Below are 18,645 nucleotides of genomic sequence, written 5' to 3'. Positions count from 1 at the left end.
TGTGTTAGGAACTGGATGACAATATCCAGAGCGAGCTGGACCAGCTGTCCCGTCTGGACCCTGAATCCAGTGATCTGGACCCCAGAGACTGCTTCCCTCTGTCCCGAGAAGTTGAGACACACAGAACCAGCCTAGATCAGCTCCGACAGCAGGTCCGGAAGAGTGAAGCTGCTGCTCGTGCCCTTGACCGATTCCTCATGTCACTGCGCACTGTGGATGAAGACATCTCCGGAGTCCAGGGCGCCCCCTGCAGTGACGCTACCGTATTGCAGGACTGTCGCTCCAAGCTGGCTCTGATCAGGCAGAGCATCGACAGTCTGAAAGAAAAGGCGCCACAGCTGGATCTGACTCTTGCAGGGAGCCAGGCTTACAGTTACCAGGGATGGTGTCCCAGCCTCCTGCTTGGACATGGTGACTGCCCTGCTGAGAAGGCTGGAGGAGGCTGACAGTGGGTTGGCCAGCCAGCAGCAGGGCCTCAAGAAGGAGACCGAGAACAAATCTCTGGGCCTTAGGAAGAGGACACTACTAGGGGAGCTGAGGAAGCTGCAGGATATGATTGAAACACAAGGCCTGAAGGAGCCCACCATACCTGCTGTGCAGCACAGGTGTGTGTGACTTTATGCTGATGGTTATAATTGTAATTTTGTAAAATGCTCTTACTAAATTGTTTCTCAGGCTTAGAGTTTTATTTAACATATTCTTCTAATGTGTGTGGCCTTTTCTTTTGCCGTTTGTGTTTTTAATGACATCCTTTTCAGTCAAGTATATGTGTGAAAGGCTGCAGTGTTAACTGGAGTTACTAAAACAGCAGAGAATATAGATCTAAGAAGTATTTATTTGCAGAATTAAAAACCTGTGTTCCTGCTATAATTTCTTAATCCTCTATTTTCCAGGCTTCGTGCCCTGTCGGACTTTGAGGACCAGCTGCAGGCCCAGCATGCAGAGCTCCAGAATGTCCGTGAACTTCAAGAGAAACAGGGAGGAGGAGAAAACCTCCTGCAGGAGTTGGAGACTCAGTGGAAGGAAACTCAGAGAGGTTTTTCTGACAGGTTGGTTTGGTGGGAGAAGTATGTTCACATCTGCCCACTTTGCTAACAAAGCTGAGCTACATTTACACTGCATTTGTAAACTTGAACTGATAGTATGTTCAGCTAGCTAACACTCTGGCGTCAATCAGCTAGTCATTGTAGCGTCTAAGAGATAAAGATGTCTGTAAGAAAATTGTTTTATATGCTTGTAGGATATTCATGTAAAGCTATTCTTACATTTCTCTTTCCGATGCTAAGGTATATGTTGATAGCTGCTCATAGCTGCTGTTAGCCAAAGGCAATATATGTGTGGCCAACAGGAGGCTTAAAATCTCCTCTGTTATTTTCTTCCTCTCGCAGAAAGAAGCAGTGCAGCATCCTGTTGGAGAATCTGAAGAAATTCCAGAGCTGCCGCAGTCACCTGAGCAACACCATGCAGAGAGCAGAGCAGACGATCAGTGATCAGGCTTCCTACATGGGCAAAGACAACCTGCAGAGAAGTATAACCAAGGTTAGTTCAAAAAATATTTCTAAATTCCTCTGTCTGAATCCACAGTTTACTTTTTTCTACTGTGATCCATTCATTTGCAGAAAGACTGTCATGAGCTCTGGCCATGGTTTACACGTATTTTGAGTATATGGAAATACATATTAGTTATGTTTAACCCAAAGTATGTTTAACAGAGCTTAAATTGTGATGAACCAGTAGATGCAGGAACATTCTGAAAGGAAGGTTGTTCTGGTTGTAACATGTACATTTATGTAGGTCCGTGATATTAAGGAGGAGCTGGCTGGTCTCGGGGAGCCTATGGAGGAGATGAGGGGTGTTTGCAGACAGCTGCAGACCCAGCTGAAGAAGTTCCCTGACTGCAGCGAGTCTCCCTTCGAAGCAGAGGCTGACACTCTGATGGACAACTGGCTGGATGTAAGCATCTATACATTATGCATTTCCTTAGAAATGAGATGGGAATGTATGGATAGTGTGTTTATTATAATTACAATCAAATAGAGGGATTCTACAAAACCGATTAAAGAAAGATTCTTAACTTTTAACAATGTGGAAATATAGTTGCTATGTAAAAAATATTCACATTACCTGGCTCCACCCACTGAGGTTACAGCATCCTCTGCCTTGAAATCAGCTCTGTCTGTGAGACATATTAGAATCAAGATTCAAAGCTGCACCAGTCAAAAAAGGATTTAAGTCTAGTTTGAAAACCCTGATTTTCTGATTTCAGGTGACTGAGAAGACAGATGCGTACATGGACAACCTTCAGGTGGGGCTGGAGCTGTGGGAGAAGCAGCTGATGCTGGGAGGGGAGGTGGATGGTTGGGCAGGAGCCAAACTTGCCTTGTTTGCTGAGAGCCATCCCTTCCACAACGAGCAACAAGTACTCGCCATGAAGGTATGATTTCTGTATAAGTAAAATTCACAATACTTATCTGACAGGAGTTCATTTTAAGGACACTTTCAACCATTTTACACTTCTCTTTCTAGGATGAAATCCATGTTAATGAGGAAAACATCGAGCATTTCCACAAGAAGTCTGTAGAGATCCAGGAAATGCTGCAGAGTCGGGAGGCTCCACTGGAGCTGCAGGTGAGGTTAAACATTAATAGATGTTCTTTTACAGTGTTTGTGTCATTTCAATAAGTGCTGCTGTGGCTGAGAAATGAATCTCTCCTTAGCAACAATGAAGATTTACTCTGTTCTACATTACCTCTCTCCTCTTCTCACTGCATCTTCCAGGTGATGGAAACCCAGCTGAGGAAGAGGATGGAGCAGGTGAAGGAGCTGTTTACTGACTGCACAGATGTCTTTGAGGAGCTGATAGCTGTGAAGAAACACCTAGCTGAGAAGATAGATGAGTGTCAGTCAGCTGTAGAGAACATCCAGTGTACTCTCAGTAACCTTGATGCTTCAGGACCAGAGTGTGAAACCCAGATACAGGTACAGCTGTTTTATGTTAGAGTATTGCATAGCATTGTAATGATGAAACAATTAGCCTAATATATTGTATGTGTGTGTTTTGTCTCTCCCCACCAGGATTTGTGTGATGATCTTGACACTCAGGAGGAACAGGCTGAGGCTGTGTTGAAGGAGGTGGGTTTGGTTTCCAGTGTGGCCAGTCCTCAGGTGCTGGAGGCACTCTCTGAGGACTGCAGCAGGCTGAGAGAGGCCATCTCCCGCACCAAAGGACATGATCCTCCTGAAGAGAGAGGAGAGAGACAAGGGCCTGCTCAAAGTGATCAAAGGTTTGTTCTGTGTTTGTATTTTCTGTTTAAAGCTCAGCTGTCGTAAATTGTGTATTATCATTAAGAGATGTGGTGATATACGACAAAGTTGTGAGTTGAAGCTGTTGCAATTTGTTTATTGATGCTTAATTTACCTTAATTCACAAATGCATGCTTGTTATTTGCTTTATAATTATGCGTAATTGTAATCGTGTCTAATTTTCATCAGATGAAAGGCAGTCATTTGTGGGATGGTTCCAGGACTTGCAGCTGTCTGTCAATGAGTGCTTTGAGAACCCTGAGAGCAGAACAGATGTGGAAGCATCTCTGCAAAGACTCTCTGTAAGTGGTTGGATGAGTAGATGGATGATAGACATGACCCTAGCCAACTATGTCATCTAGGTCTGATTTTTGATTTAAATAAAATTTACCAAGTTGGATTGGGTCCTGAAAGTTTCTGGTCTGTGCATCAGGGTTTCTTAAAATCCAAGGATGCAGAGAAACGTCTGGATCAGCTCAAAGTTCAGCTGGAGAGAGGCAGCCAGCAGATTCCTCCCCAGCAGCTCTCTGAGTTCACAGACTGGCTGAAGGAACAGCAGGATGAAGTGGGCACGTTCAGTACCCACTGCCTCAACAGGCAGAAACAAATGGAGTCACTTCTCGGTGACTTGAACAGGTAAATGCTTTCTCAGTTCCTTAAACAGCACCAGTTCACATTAATACAAATGAATCACCACCCACAAATTTTAAGTGTAAGTTAACATGTTTCTTGACTTGTTTGTTTGTGTGTTGTTTTTTTCTTTTGTTCTCTAGTCTGCAAAAGCAGTATGATAGCATCCGTGAGTGGCTGCAGACCAAAGAGAAACAGGCTGTGGTGTCAGACAATGTCAAACTTCTTCTCAAAGACCTGCAGGATGAGAGGTGATATTCAACATTCATACAACTAGAACTGGAAACATTCTAGCTTGTCTCCTCCACTCATCTTGTTTACCTTATGTCTCTCTTTCCATGTGACAGTAGTAGAGCTGAGACCCTCAGTGAGCTTTTAGCATCAATACGCAGACAAGGCGTCAGAGCTGAGAGCCTCCTGAAAGACAGTGATAACCTGATACAACGCTACAGAAACCTGGAGGCTAAGCTGCAGAAACAGGCCAAGGCCCAGAGTGACCTGGAGGAGGAGTGCGACAGGTTTAACACTCAGGCTGGGAACACCAGGACCTGGATCAGAGACCTTCTGCAACCCCTCACCTCCCCTGGCACAGACACCCAGACTGAGGAGATAAAGTGTAAAGCACAGGTCAGTGTCACACAAATGGAATATTTGACCTGTTAGAGGCACGAGTTGAAAAGTCAGAGAATCGCCAAAGTCATTAGGATTTATCCTCTGAGGACCATGAATATTAATACCAAATTTAAATTTGGATTCCCTCCAATAGTTGTTTGGGTTTTTTGTGCCATTGCAGTCCATGCCACGGACATGCCACATTGTGACAAATTCATTTTTCTTTTCCAAAAGTTTTGAAAGTTTTCCCTGTTGTATCACCAGGCCATTCTCTCCAAACCTGGGGGAGACTCTAAGATGAGCACTCTGAGAAAACAAAGCCAGAGTCTGTGTGAACAGCAGGACCTGGACGAGAGCAGGAAACAAAAGGTCAACCAGTTGGTCCGAGACGTAGAGGAGCAGTGGCAGGCAGCCCTGCAGACAGCAGAGGAGGCTCTTAACAAGGTGGAAACACAAGCCTTATTAGACAAGGACCTGGACGCTTTCAAAACCCAGAATGAAAATGTACAGTCCTGGATCAGAGACCAGGAACAGAATCTTCAGTCTGTTGGTGATCACATGCCAGTTGAAGAAAAGCTACAGATTGCACAAGTGAGTTTAAAATTGTGTGTGTGATGTTAAGGTTGTGTATTGTTATAATTTCAAGAACATCTTGTAAAGGCTTGTTTTTGAGAATATAGACGAAGTGGTCAACTAAAGGAATATTTGTTTTTTTCAGGCTACTCTGAGCTCCAAGTCTGAGGGAGATTCAAAGATCCACGTTTTGAAGGAACAGAGTCAGAGTCTGTGTGACAACCAGGCCTTGGACAAGAGCAGGAGACAAGAGGTTCAGGGTGCAGTCAAACACAAAGAGGAGCAGTGGACGAAAGTCTTGAAGGCTGCTGAGGAGGTTCTCAACAAGGCAGAGACTGAAGCTGCCTCTGAGAAGGAGTTTGACGCTTTCAAAGCCCAAACTGAAAGCGTCCAGTCCTGGATCAAGGAGCAGAAGCAGAAACTGATGTCTCTTGGTAGTTATATGCAGTTTGAAGAAAGGTTACAGATTGCACAGGTGACTTTGCAATTCAGGTTTGACTTGAAAATCTCAGGTTGTAAAGTTGAGAAAATCAGAATATATAATTCAGTGTCAGAATTGTATTTTTTCAAGAATACCCACTACTGCTCTGACCATTTTCAAGCATTAAATCATAAAATTATAAAACTGATAAATGCTCATAGTTTTCTCCTGGATTCATATTACATTATCATGATTTTGTTTGCACATTATATTTATATTTTATATTTTATATTTTGCACAAAATCCTACATCATGTTTGACTAACTATCCAGTAGTGTTGACCAGTGACAGGTCTGTAGTGTCCTGCAACTTCTGATCCCCACATTCTCACACCACCGTTTCTGCGTCTTCACCTTCAGGCTGTTTTGACTGCCAGCCCTGAGGGTGAGTCCAAGGTGCTCGACCTGAAGAGACAAGGAGAGAGTGTGTGTGAGCACCTGGAGGAAAGCAGGAAACCAGAGGTACAGCAGCTGGTAAAAGACACAGAGCAGCAGTGGAGAGCAGTCCTACAGGCCGCCAGACAGGCAGAGCTCAGAAGTCTCTCAGACGACTTTGACACTCAGAGTAAAAACACCCAGTCCTGGATCAGAGACAGACAACAGAAGCTGCAGTCTGTTGGTAGTCACATGCCACCTGAGGAAAGATGTCACGCAGCTAAGGTCTGTTTGAAGTTATTGGATCGTAGTAGCAATATGTTTTGTGTTTTCCTTCTCATTTTCTAGTCAGCAATTAGTTTTACAGGCTAACTCTTCCCTCTAGTTATTCCTCGTTATAAAAGTCTGAGGTCTGAATCTGTTTTTTGTGTTTGTAGACCATCTTGAGCTCCAGACCTGAAGGTGACTGTAAGGTGAACAACCTGAGGAGGCGAGGCCAGAGTCTGTGTGACCATAAAGACGCAGATGAGGGCAGGAAAGCCCATGTTCAACAGACTGTCAGAGAGACAGAGGAGCAGTGGAGGACGGTCCTGCAGGCTGCTAACCAGGTTGAGGTTTCTGCAGAAGCTCAGATCGCACAGGAGACTGAGAGGAGGAAGTTGGAGGTGAGAGGAGTCAGTTTCAATTTTTTGACACAGGCATCCATTTGAACTCACACTGTGTGCAAAGAAAAAGCAATTGAGCCATTTTACACTACTTCATTATGAAGCTATCTTTGCGTTTTTTCAGCTGAGAGAATTTGAAACCACTCAGCAGGATACTGGGCGCTGGCTTTCAGACCTCCAACAACGACTGGACTCACTGGGCAGCCAAACGAAAGCTGAAGACAGACTGCACACAGCACAGGTGAGCTGAGTACTGTGGGTCATGTTACAGGGAGAGATTGCATCACCTTCATTTAGCAGCCAAAGACCCAGATATTGTTCAGGAGCTGGTGGAGACCAAAAACAGAGCTAAAAGGAGAGTGAATATTGGACTTACACTCGTCATACTAATCACAACTCCCAGTGAATGATAATGTGGCTTATTGTTTGATGGGGTTTGTGTCCTAACCACACAATAATGCTGTGGCTTTCGCAGATTATGTTCATTACTTCAGGTAGGTAAAACAACTCTTGCCTTTTGGATGTGACTTTCTTTATCTTATCCACAGGACATTATGAGCTCTAAGCCTGAAGGAGACTCCAAGCTCCAGGAGCTCAGGAGACGAGGCCGGAGTTTGTGTGGTCAGGACCTTGAGGAACACAAAAAACAAGAGGTTGAACAAAAAGTAAAAAGCGCTGAAGAACAGTGGACTAGAGTGCTGCAGGATGCTAAACAGGCCCTGGATAAGGCTGAAAAGCAGCGTGATCTGGAGGGCCAGCTGAGGGACTACAAGGCCCTGAAAGAAAACACCAGAGCCTGGCTGGAGGACAAGCAGCAGAGCCTTGTTTCTCTGGATAGTCAGACTGATCCAGAAAAGATAATCAACACTGCACAGGTCAGTTAGAACAATGAAAGGTTCAGCAAAAACATATATATCTGTGAGTGTGACATTTAGCTAGTGAACATGCTGTTTTTGGTCTTTGCTTAGGTAAATTAGTTTTCATCTCTCAGTTTTTGTATGCTTTTTTTCATGTGTCCAAATTAGGTTTATTTTTCCTCTTATGCTTTTTGATATCAGTGTTTTATTACTGCTGAGCAGGGTATATGTAGGCACTTCCCTTTAAACGTAATGTCAGGAACGTTATGTAATATATAAGTAGATCTTAGATTTCCACCACTGCATATATTTTTAAGTCCAGATGTTATTAAAAGAGACTGGACTAAATCAATTTAACTAAAAATGGAAGAAACAGGATCGATTTGAGTGCTCATATTATTTTGTCGGACAGAATTTATGGTTTTTGCTCTCTTGACATTCTCCACACCCACCATATTTTATTTTCCCTGTCTGATAACAATATCTGTTTTGTTTGCAACACACTTTGTAACTTCTACTCAGACTATCCTGAGCTCCAAGCCTGAGGGAGACTCCAAGCTGACAGAGCTGAGGAGACAGAGCCAGAGTCTGTCTGACCAAGAGGACCTGGAGGAGAACACGAGACAAGAGGCTGAACAGACTGTGAAAGACTCAGAGGAGCAATGGAGGACCGTCCTGCAGACTGCAGAGAACACTCTGAAGAAAGCTGAGGTCCAGTACTCACTCTCCAGGGAGATGGAGGTCTTCTGTACTCAAGCAGGGAACACTAAGACCTGGGTTAAAGAGCTGCAGCAAAAGGCTGACTCCAAAGGGAAAGGCACTCATGGCAGCAAGGTTCAGATAGAGGACAGGCTGAACACAGCACAGGTGAAACATAGTGCATAAGGGTTTTTTGAATAATTTCTTTTATTCCAAAAAAACAAATGACAGAATAAAGATCTATATGTATAATAAATATTGGATAAAAAACTGTGATTCTATCTTTAGGTCATCTTAAGCTCCAAGTCCAATGGTGAGGCTCAAGTGATGGAGCTGAAGAGACGAGCACAGAGTCTTTGTGAGCAAAAAGACCTGGAGGGAGAAAAGAAAGCAGAGGTTCAGCAGATGGTCAGAGACACTGAGCAGCAGTGGAGGACGGTCCTGCGAGATGCTGAGGAGACTCAGAGGTAAACAAAGCTGTCAGCCATCACCATGACTGAAAGGCTAATGTGAAAGTGCATTAAGCTGAAGAAACACTGATGGCAGCTACATTCTTGCTCAAAGTTAATGTTTTTTAAAATACTGAGTTATCAGCTTCTCTCCCCAACAAGGTCTTGAGCAGTAAACCCGCAACCAAACCGTCAAAATTTCCTTTATTCTGATTTATAATTTTATCTGTCATCTGCTGTTGCCCACCAGAGAGTTGAAGGGTGTTGTGAAACGTCTGGTATCCTGTCAGCGCAAGCGAGACCAGGCTGAAGCCCGTCTAGCTGAGCTCCAGAAGCAGACTTCCAACCTGCCGCGTGTCTTCCCCTGGCCGGGCCTGGGAGAGCGGAGGCAGGCAGTGGAACAAGCCCAGACCCTGCTGGAGCAGAGCACAGCCTTGGCCCCTGTCCTCTCAGACCTTCGTTCACAGGTAAACAAGACAGCAAATTCAGCTATATGTTGTTTCAGTATTATTAATTTTAATTAAAATGAAAGTGCTGTAGCACTTCCACACCCCTGCAGGATTCAACACAGCAGGCATATTCCTTGCATTTTTTCCTACAACTTTATACAACTTTAATAAAAGTGTAAGAACATGAATAAAAATAAATCTCAAAAAATGTAACGTATGGTTTAAAACATCTTCACTGTACTGCACTGTCCTCCAGGCTGCAAAAGTTTTTGAGCTCACACAGGACCATGACTGGGCAGATCCCTCCTGGGCAGCCAAGGAGGAGTTCATCCCTGCTCTGCTGAAGGAGCTAACTGTGAGTTCAGTTCTCCATAATGACAGTGACAAGTTTTTTTATTTCCACTGAGACAATGTGTTGATGTAAATATATCTAAATATCACTGTTAACTTAAGAATAGTTAATCAGCAGTTACTAAAGCAAACTTCTTGTGGGTGATTATATCTTCATAACACTGGAATGCCACATTAAAAGACTACATCGTCTCTTACCCTCTGGATAAAAGTTAAAACTGTATTACTGAGCTTCTCTGTTCAGTACAACCACCATCCATCTCCCTTGACCTCCAAAACAAGATGATCTTCTGCGGCCCACTCCAATATCCAATATTTTAAACTATGTTATCTGCCTTAATAAATAAGATAGTAACTAGGGTTTAACCAGTGGCTTGGGTTACTTGGGATGTGATAATATAAGTACTTTTATTTTCAGGATGCAAAAGCTAACTTGGAGCAGGGCGTCCTGACAGAGAGGCAGTGCACCCAGCTGGTGGAGCAGCATGAAGCAGCTCAGGACTGGTTGAGGGAGCAGGTTAAAGGCCTGGGAGCTCCTCCAACAGACAGACAGGGTCTGCACAGCTCTGTCAACACTCTGAAGGTCAGATAATACAACGCAAACATAGTTAGACTGAGATATGTAAGCCATATATTTTGATCTGTCACTTAAAATATTCATGTTGTGTTGCACCAAACTGAGGGAAAGAAACTTTTACAACTTCTACACTAATAGTCAAAAACACCTTCAAAATATGTTAAACACGGTTCCTTCTGCATTTTAATAATCTGGATCTCCTCCCTTCTGGTGCCAGGCTTTGCTCCAAACAGTGGACAGGGAGAAGAGAGAGATGAAGGAGCTAGACTCTGCCAGAGACAATTTGCTTAGTCTATGCACCCCTGGAGGTCGTGATGCGCTTACCCTGGAGGTCAGCCAGCTCCACGACCTCTGTGCCACCTCAGAGAAGGAGGTGAGAGAGCGGCTGACGGCCTGCGAGGCCTGCTTGGAGGAGCTGGAGAGTCAGGTGGCCAAGAGAGCTCAGGACCTGAAGGAGAGAGCTGCAGCTCTGCAGTGGGAGCTCCGCTCTCTGGACCAGGCACTCAGTTACAGTGAATCACAGAACAACATCGCTCAGCTCCAGCAGCACTGGCACAGCCTTCAGGTTATTATTATTTATTTTGTTTGTTGGCTTTAAAAAAAATTGTATCCACACCTGTGGGGAGTATTTTCAGTACATTTCCTAATCAGTTGTCTTTAAAAAAGTCTTTAAAAAATAAGTGTCTGTCCCCATCAGAAATATGAACTGGTGCAGTGCAGAGCCTGCAGACATGCAAATATTATTATGTGACGTTGTTATCCCCCTCTGTTAGAACTGCGAGAAGTCCCTAGAAGATTTGGGCGTGAAAGTTCATGATCTCCACCAAGAAGTGAAGTCAACACCTGCCACCAATGAGCTGCCAGCAGAAATTATCAGTGTGGTTGAATCACTAGGCCAGCAACACGACAGGTATCAACTGATGACATGAATATAAAAATATGCACAAACAGAAATACTTAACACTTATGACTGTGAAAGGTCAAAAGTCAAAAAGACAGCCAGCACCACTATTTTTACCAATTTTTTGTTTGATTTTGTTATTTCTCTCAAGATATAAATGAAAAATGTAGTGAAACACAAACCTGATGAAATTAAATGATGTGCAGTACCATCTGTCCACTTCACTACTAGAGCTTTTTAAATTGTAGATATCCTACTTGGAACAGATTTGTCATGACAAATTCTCAGCTGGGATCCCTCTATTTCAATTTAGTTCTTGATTATTCTTACATACCAGTAAGATGCCACGGTGGGTCATTCTGCACAATGAAACGCAGAGTTATATTTATAACATGTTTGGGGCATTCAGAGATTACATCTTATCCAATACATGGTTTCTTAATGTACACATAAACATTTTCTTACCTTTGTTTGTTGTTGTTTTTTAATTATTGCTTATACCTGTAGTTCCTTTTGTATATAGTTTTATACTGAAAAAAGTCATTTTTAGCCTGTTTGCATTTTTTCTCCTCTATATACCATGCATGTTGTGTTTACACAAAATGAGATGTAATTATATCCACAGTCTAAAATCCAGGCTGAATGAGCGTCAGGGCACCTGCTCTACAAACACAGCTTGCTGTCTGACAGACTGTCTTCATGCTCTGCAACAATGGAACCATGGCAAACCATCAGAGTCAATTTCTTCTATGCAGGTTTCTTTCTTTTAATGGTTTTACATATTTGCTTACAAATGTTGCAATACTCTTCAGAGTTGAGCAGTTAAATATATCTAAGAGCTGTGTAGTATGTGTAGTCTTATGCTGTTAGCCATTCTATTCTTAGGGATTTGTGTAAGATTTCAACTCTATTGAGCACTTGTCAGCAGCTTATTTATGCTCACCTGGTGTGTGATCCATTCACTGATCATATTTCATACACAGATTTGTCATCACTACAACCACTTACACACATTTTCCTCCTGGTCTTAGGTGGCATTAGAGGAAGGTGAAAAGTTGCAGGTCAGCCTGCAGGAGGCGCTTTCTCACCAGCAGTTTCTAAAAGACTGTCTGATGCCAGTTTTGTTTGAGAAACTGGAGAAAGAGGGTTCAGAGACACTGAGAGAAGCAGACACGCATAAAGGCTCTCTGAACCAGAGCTTAAAGGTATTTAGTTGAATGTACTTGGAATTGAATGTTGTTTCATAAGACAATAAATGTTTTATTTTGTTGTTTTGTTTTGTTTAAATTATACAAAAATTAATATATACAAGTCTTGTCTTACTTCATTTGATTAACATTTTGTATTATATTTAACTAAAAGTTAAGTAGTTCGGTACTAATTAATGCTGTTTTCATCCTTTCATTCAAGGAACTTGATGAAAGGAAGAAACAAAAACTGCATGACATACAATCCTCTGATGTCCTGTCTAGTAATCTAGAGACTAAGACCTCTTTAGTGCCCCCTCGACGAAAAAACAAGGGCTCATCTGAGGAAAAACATCAAGTCACATTCAAAAACAATTCCCTCAACAAAAAAATCTTTTGATGGGGATGAATCGTCAGTTTCAGCTCTGGCCATGCACCATGTCACGGGTGATCCTGGTGAAGATGAGCAAATTAAACCTGCTGTTGAGGAACCTGGACTGATTGAAAAGGTCACTGAAAAGTCTGCACCTGTTGTTAGTGAGGAAACTACACCTGTACCATCCAGAAGAAAGTCCAAAACTTCTACCACTGATACACAACCTGCCCAGAGTGAGGTGGAGGAAACAAAACAAATAGCAACCATTATTCTAGATGCATCAGAGCCAGTCACGACTGAATACTGTGCAGAGCTTGAGAAAATTAAGAAAGAACCTGAGAATGGGAAGGCCTCTTCAGCTGTACAGGTGACCACAGAGTCAACTGAAAGTGCTAATGTGGAAGAAAGTAAGCTGTCACCAGATAAACAAAAGCCAAAAATGTCTCCACAACCTTCTTACAAGGGGGAAGCAAAGACCATGGAAAAGCCTGATAGCCAGACTTATTTGAGAGCCAAGGAGCAACCTGAAGCCGCTGTTGTCGAAGAAACTAAGGTTATACTGACCAGAGGAAAGTCAAAGAGTGATGAACTTACCAGTACTTCACAGCAAGATGTTGAACCTGACAACCTAAAGTCCTCTTCAGCTCCACAGATGGGCACAGAAACAAATGAAACAATTTTTGTGAAAGAAAATAAGCTTTCTCCAACCAAGAGAAGATCAAAGGGTTCAAAGGCATTCCCAGAACATGCTACCAGGGAGGTGGCAGATATTAAGCAAGAGCCTAGTAGTGAGAAGCCTTCCAGAGAGGACGCTAAAAATGTTGTTCTGGAAGAGACTAAAGTTATACCAACCAGGAGGAAGTCAAAGAATCTTGAAGTTTCTGCAGTTCCAGAGCAAGTGTCTCCCCTTGATAGAATCACTGGTCTGGAACCTAAGGAGTCAAAACAACCTGAAACTTCAGAGTTTGTTGAAAGGCAAGCTGAAACTGCTTATGTGGAAAAAAGTGAGTTTCTACCACCCAGGAGAAAGTCAAAGTGTACGGAGCCTCTTAAACCTGCTGACACTGAAGCACCTCAGACAGCGGAAGAGCCTCGAGGTCAAAAATCTTCTGTGAGTTCCAATGACCAAAATAAAAGCATTGTTACTGATGAAACACAGCTTGTACCAATCAGAAGAAAGAGTGGTGACCTTGCCACAACTTCAGAGACTGTTTTTACCGATGGTAAATCACCAAATGTAGGGCTTGAGCAAAATAAGAAAGAACTTGATCAAAAGTCTTCTCCAGATATGGCCACAGGACCAACTGAAAGTACTGCTCTGGGAAAAGGTAAGCTTTCACCACCAAAAAGAAAGTCAAAGGGTCTGAAACTTACCCCAGAACTTGCCACCAAGGATGTGGCAGAGATTGTAAAAGAGCCTGTCAGACAGAAGTCTTTAGAGCAAACTGAGTCTGTTTCTTTAAAAGAAACTAAGTTAATAACAACCAAGAGGAAGTCAAAAAGTTTTGATGTTACCACAGCTCTAGAGCCAGTGTCTGTCATTGGTGGGACTACTGATGCAAAATCTGAGGCTAGGAAAGAACTTGAAAGTGGGAATGTTACTTCAACTGCACATGCAATCATGGAAGTAACTGAATCTACTATTGTAGAAGAGACTAAAGTTATGCCAAACAGGAGGAAGTCAAAGGAAGGGCCTGACAGCCAGAAGCCGTCAGTGACTACAGAAGTGGTCACAGGACCAACTGAAATGACTGCTGCGGAAAAAGGAAAGCTTTCACCAACAAAAAGAAAATCAAAGGGTCTGAAACTTTCCCCAGAACTTGCTACCATGGAGCCCACAATAACCAAGGAAGAGCCTGACAGTCAGAAGCCGTCAGTAACTACAGAGGTGGTCACAGGACCGACTGAAATCACTGGAAAGAAAAAAGGAGAGCTTTCACCAACCAAAAGGAACCTGAAGGGTCTGAAACTTTCCCCAGAACCTGCTACCATAGAGCCTACAATGACCAAGGAAGAGCCTGACATTCAGAAGACATCTTCAACTCCTGAGGTGGTCACAGCATCAGCTGAAATTACTGTTGTGAAAAAAGGAGAGCTTTCACCAACCAAAAGAAAGTCGAAGGGTCTTAAACCTTCCCCAGAACTTGCTACTGCAGTTCTGACAAAGACCAAGGAAGAGTCCGACAGTCAGAAGCCATCTTCAGCTCCAGAGATGGTCATAGCTCCAGCTGAAATTACCGTGGTGGAAAAAGGAGAGCTTTCACCAACCAAACAAAAGTCAAAGGCTAAGAAGCTCCCAGGAAAGAAAGTGGCCACAGTTATTCTTGACACATCTGAGATATTTGTGAAGACTGCTGATACTGACAAAGTAGATACGTGTGCTTCATCTCCTCATGCTGAGCCTCTGGAGTCTGTTATTTCACCCATTTCAATTGTGCTGCCTAAACCTACTAACTCAGAATTACAGGAGCCTAAAGATAGGTCCAAAGAGGCCCCAGAACAAATCCTTTACCCAGTCTACAGAAAGAGACAAGGGTGAAGCGCCTCAAACACAATCACCTCTCTCACCATCCTCAACTCCTGAGGTGGTTTCTGTTACTGAAATTACTGTTGTGGAAAAAGGAGAACTTTTACCAGCCAAACAAAAGTCAAGGGGTCAGAAACCTTCCCCAGAACTTGCTACCATGGAGCCCACAACAACCAAGGAAGAGCGTGACAGTCAGAAGACATCTTCAGCTCCAGAGGTGGTCACAGCATCAACTGAAATTACAACTGTGGAAAAAGGAAAGCTTTCACCAACAAAAAGAAAGTCGAAGGGTCTTAAACTTTCCCCAGAACTTGCTACTATAGAGCCTACACTGACCAAGGAAGAGCCTGACATTCAGAAGACATCTTCAACTCCCGAGGTGGGCACAGCATCAGCTGAAATTACAGCTGTGGAAAAAGGAGAGCTTTCACCAACAAAAAGAAAGTCGAAGGGTCTTAAACTTTCCACAGAACTTGCTACCATTGAACCTACAACAACCAAAGAAGAGCCTGACAGTCAGAAGATGTCTTCATCTCCAGAAGTGGTCACAGCATCAACTGAAATTACAACTGTGGAAAAAGGAAAGCTTTCACCAACCAAAAGAAAGTCGAAGGGTCTTAAACCTTCCTCAGAACTTGCTACTGCAGTTCTGACAAAGACCATTGAAGAGTCCGACAGTCAGAAGCCATCTTCAACTCCAGAGGTGGTCACAGCATCAACTGAAATTACAACTGTGGAAAAAGGAAAGCTTTCACCAACAAAAAGAAAGTCGAAGGGTCTTAAACTTTCCCCAGAACTTGCTACTATAGAGCCTACAATGACCAAGGAAGAGCCTGATATTCAGAAGACATCTTCAACTCCTGAGGTGGTCAAAGCATCAACTGAAATTACTGTTGTGAAAAAAGGAGAGCTTTCACCAACCAAAAGAAAGTCAAAGGGTCTTAAGCCTTCTCCAGAACTTGCTACCGCAATTCTGACAAAGACCAAGGAAGAGCCTGACATTCAGAAGCCATCTTCAACTGCTGAGGTGGTCACAGCATTGACTGAAATTACTGTGGTGACAAAAGGAGAGCTTTCACCAACCAAAGAAAAGTCAAAAGATGAGAAACTGTCACCAGAACTTGCTACCATTGAGCCTACAACAACCAAAGAAAAGCCTGACAGTCAGAAGACATCATCATCTCCAGAGGTGGTCACAGCATCAACTGAAATTACAACTGTGGAAAAAGGAAAGCTTTCACCAACAAAAAGAAAGTCAAAGGGTCTTAAACTTTCCCCAGAACTTGCTACTATAGAGCCTACAATGACCAAGGAAGAGTCTGACATTCAGAAGACATCTTCAACTCCTGAGGTGGTCACAGCATCAACTGAAATTACTGTTGTGAAAAAAGGAGAGCTTTCACCAACCAAAAGAAAGTCAAAGGATCTTAAGCCTTCTCCAGAACTTGCTACCTGCAGTTCTGACAAAGACCAAGGAAGAGTCCTGACAGTCAGAAAGCCATCTTCAACTGCCATGAGGTGGTCACGGTACCATTGACTGAAATTACTGTGGTGACAAAAGGAGAGTTTTCCACCAACCAAGGAAAAGTCAAAAGATGAGAAACCTTCCCCAGAACTTGCTACCATAGAGCCAACAAAGACCAAGGAAGAGCCTGATGATCAGAAGTCATCTTCAACTCCTGAAGGTGGTCACAGCATCAGCTGAAATTACTTTTGTGAAAAAAGGAGAGCTTTCACCAACCAAAGAAAAGTCAAAAGATGAGAAACTGACACCAGAACATGCTACCATTGAGCCTACAACAACCAAAGAAGAGCCTAACATTCAAAAGACATCTTCAACTCCTGAGGTGGTCACAGCATCAACTGAAATTTCTGTTCTGAAAAAAGGAGAGCTTTCACCAACCAAAAGAAAGTCAAAGGGTCTTAAACCTTCCCCAGAACTTGCTACCACAGAGCCAACAAAGACCAAGGAAGAGCCTGACAATCAGAAATCATCTTCAACTCCAGAGATGGTCACAGCGCCAGCTGAAATTATTGTGGTGGAAAAAGGAGAGCTTTCACAAACCACACAGAAGCCAAAAGCTAAGGAGCTTCCAGGAAAGAAAGTGGCCACAGTTATTCTTGACACATCTGAGATTTTTGTGAAGACCGCTGATACTGACAAAGTAGATACTTGTACTTCATCTCCTCATGCTGAATCTCTTGGAGTCTATCATTTCACCCATTTCAATTGTGCTGCCTAAACCTACTAACTCAGAATTACAGGAGCCTAAAGATAGGTCCAAAGAGGCCGCAGAACAAACCTTTACCCAGTCTACAGAAAGAGACAGGGGTGAAGTGTCTCAAACACAGTTACCTCTTTCACCATCCTCAACTCCTGAGGTGGTCACAGCACTAACTGAAATTACTGTTGTGGAAAAAGGAGAGCTTTTACCAGCCAAACGAAAGTCGAAGCATCCTAAACCTTCCACAGAACTTGCTACCATTGAGCCTACAATGACCAAGGAAAAGCCTGACATTCATAAGACATCTTCAACTGCTGAGGTGGTCACAGCATCAACTGAAATTACCATTGTGAAAAAAGGAGAGCTTTCACCAACCAAACACACATCGAAGGGTCTTGAACATTCCCCAGAACTTGCTGTCACAGAGCTGACAAAGACCAAGGAAGAGCCTGACAGTCAGAAGCCATCTTCAACTGCTGAGGTGATCACAGTACCAACTGAAATTACTGTGGTGAAAAAAGGAGAGCTTTCACCAACCAAAAGAAAGTCGAAGGGTCTTGAACCTTCTGCAGAACTTGCTACAATGGAGCCAGCAGCCACTCCAGACATGGTGTCCGCACCAACTGAAATTACTGTTGTGACAAAAGGAGCGCTTTCGCCAACCAAACAAAAGTTAAAGGATGAGAAACCTTCCCCAGAACTTGCTAACACAGAGCCAACAAAGACCAAGGAAGAGCCTGACGATCAGAAATCATCTTCAACTCCAGAGATGGTCACAGCACCACCTGAAATTACTGTGGTGGAAAAAGGAGAGCTTTCACCAACCAAACAGAAGCCAAAGGCTAAGGAGCTTCTAGGAAAAGAAATGGCCACAGTTATTCTTGACACATCTGAGATTTTTGTGAAGACCGCTGATACAATTGCCCAGTTTAAACCAACTAACTCAGAGTTACAGGAGTCCACCATTACCCAGTCCACGGAACGAGACGAGGGTGAAGTTCCTCAAACACAATCACCTCTTTCATCTGAGTCTACAGATACAGCCACCTGGAGCAGATTACATTGACAAATTATGGAAAAATACACCAGAGATTCAGAAGAGATATCTTGTCCTTGATATACCTGACACAGGAGTTACCCAGACATGTGAGATAAAGTCAGTTCAGCCAAAGGCAGAGGCTGTGGCTGAAAGCATCTCCGTTCAACCTAGGCCTCATGAGGCAGAGACAGAAGTGTCAGAAATAAGCCCAACTGAGCTGGAAATAATGAAACTAAGCGTATCTATGAGTCAGCTTAAGCTCATGGAAACCACACAGGGAAAACACAAAGAGGACAAGGATCACAGTGCTCCAAAAAGAGCATGCTAAAGTATCAACAGATGACATGCAAGATTCCCCAGAGAGCTGTGG

General features: G+C 43.3%; 1 protein-coding gene across 1 annotated transcript in view; it reads left to right on the top strand.

The window, feature by feature from the left end:
- syne2b (spectrin repeat containing, nuclear envelope 2b) overlaps positions 1–18,645 on the top strand; it is a gene marked incomplete in the record, with an annotated part of 122,279 nt that overhangs the window by 33,617 nt on the left and 70,017 nt on the right. The window contains 31 exon segments of the mRNA XM_051078358.1: positions 9–347; positions 349–605; positions 894–1,049; positions 1,389–1,539; positions 1,795–1,953; positions 2,267–2,434; positions 2,527–2,628; positions 2,779–2,979; positions 3,076–3,222; positions 3,224–3,284; positions 3,493–3,605; positions 3,737–3,939; positions 4,077–4,184; positions 4,281–4,566; positions 4,810–5,136; positions 5,264–5,593; positions 5,959–6,258; positions 6,411–6,638; positions 6,763–6,879; positions 7,187–7,513; positions 8,018–8,362; positions 8,483–8,661; positions 8,894–9,110; positions 9,349–9,447; positions 9,862–10,026; positions 10,238–10,585; positions 10,794–10,930; positions 11,547–11,676; positions 11,953–12,126; positions 12,332–12,505; positions 17,394–18,228. Of these exon segments, the coding sequence (XP_050934315.1) occupies positions 9–347; positions 349–605; positions 894–1,049; positions 1,389–1,539; positions 1,795–1,953; positions 2,267–2,434; positions 2,527–2,628; positions 2,779–2,979; positions 3,076–3,222; positions 3,224–3,284; positions 3,493–3,605; positions 3,737–3,939; positions 4,077–4,184; positions 4,281–4,566; positions 4,810–5,136; positions 5,264–5,593; positions 5,959–6,258; positions 6,411–6,638; positions 6,763–6,879; positions 7,187–7,513; positions 8,018–8,362; positions 8,483–8,661; positions 8,894–9,110; positions 9,349–9,447; positions 9,862–10,026; positions 10,238–10,585; positions 10,794–10,930; positions 11,547–11,676; positions 11,953–12,126; positions 12,332–12,505; positions 17,394–18,228 (6,883 nt within the window).

This window comes from Lates calcarifer, linkage group LG19, assembly GCF_001640805.2.
Source record: "Lates calcarifer isolate ASB-BC8 linkage group LG19, TLL_Latcal_v3, whole genome shotgun sequence".
NCBI lineage: Eukaryota > Metazoa > Chordata > Actinopteri > Centropomidae > Lates > Lates calcarifer.
The sequence above is the reverse complement of the archived record's forward strand: the minus strand, read 5'-3'. Positions and strand labels throughout refer to the sequence as shown.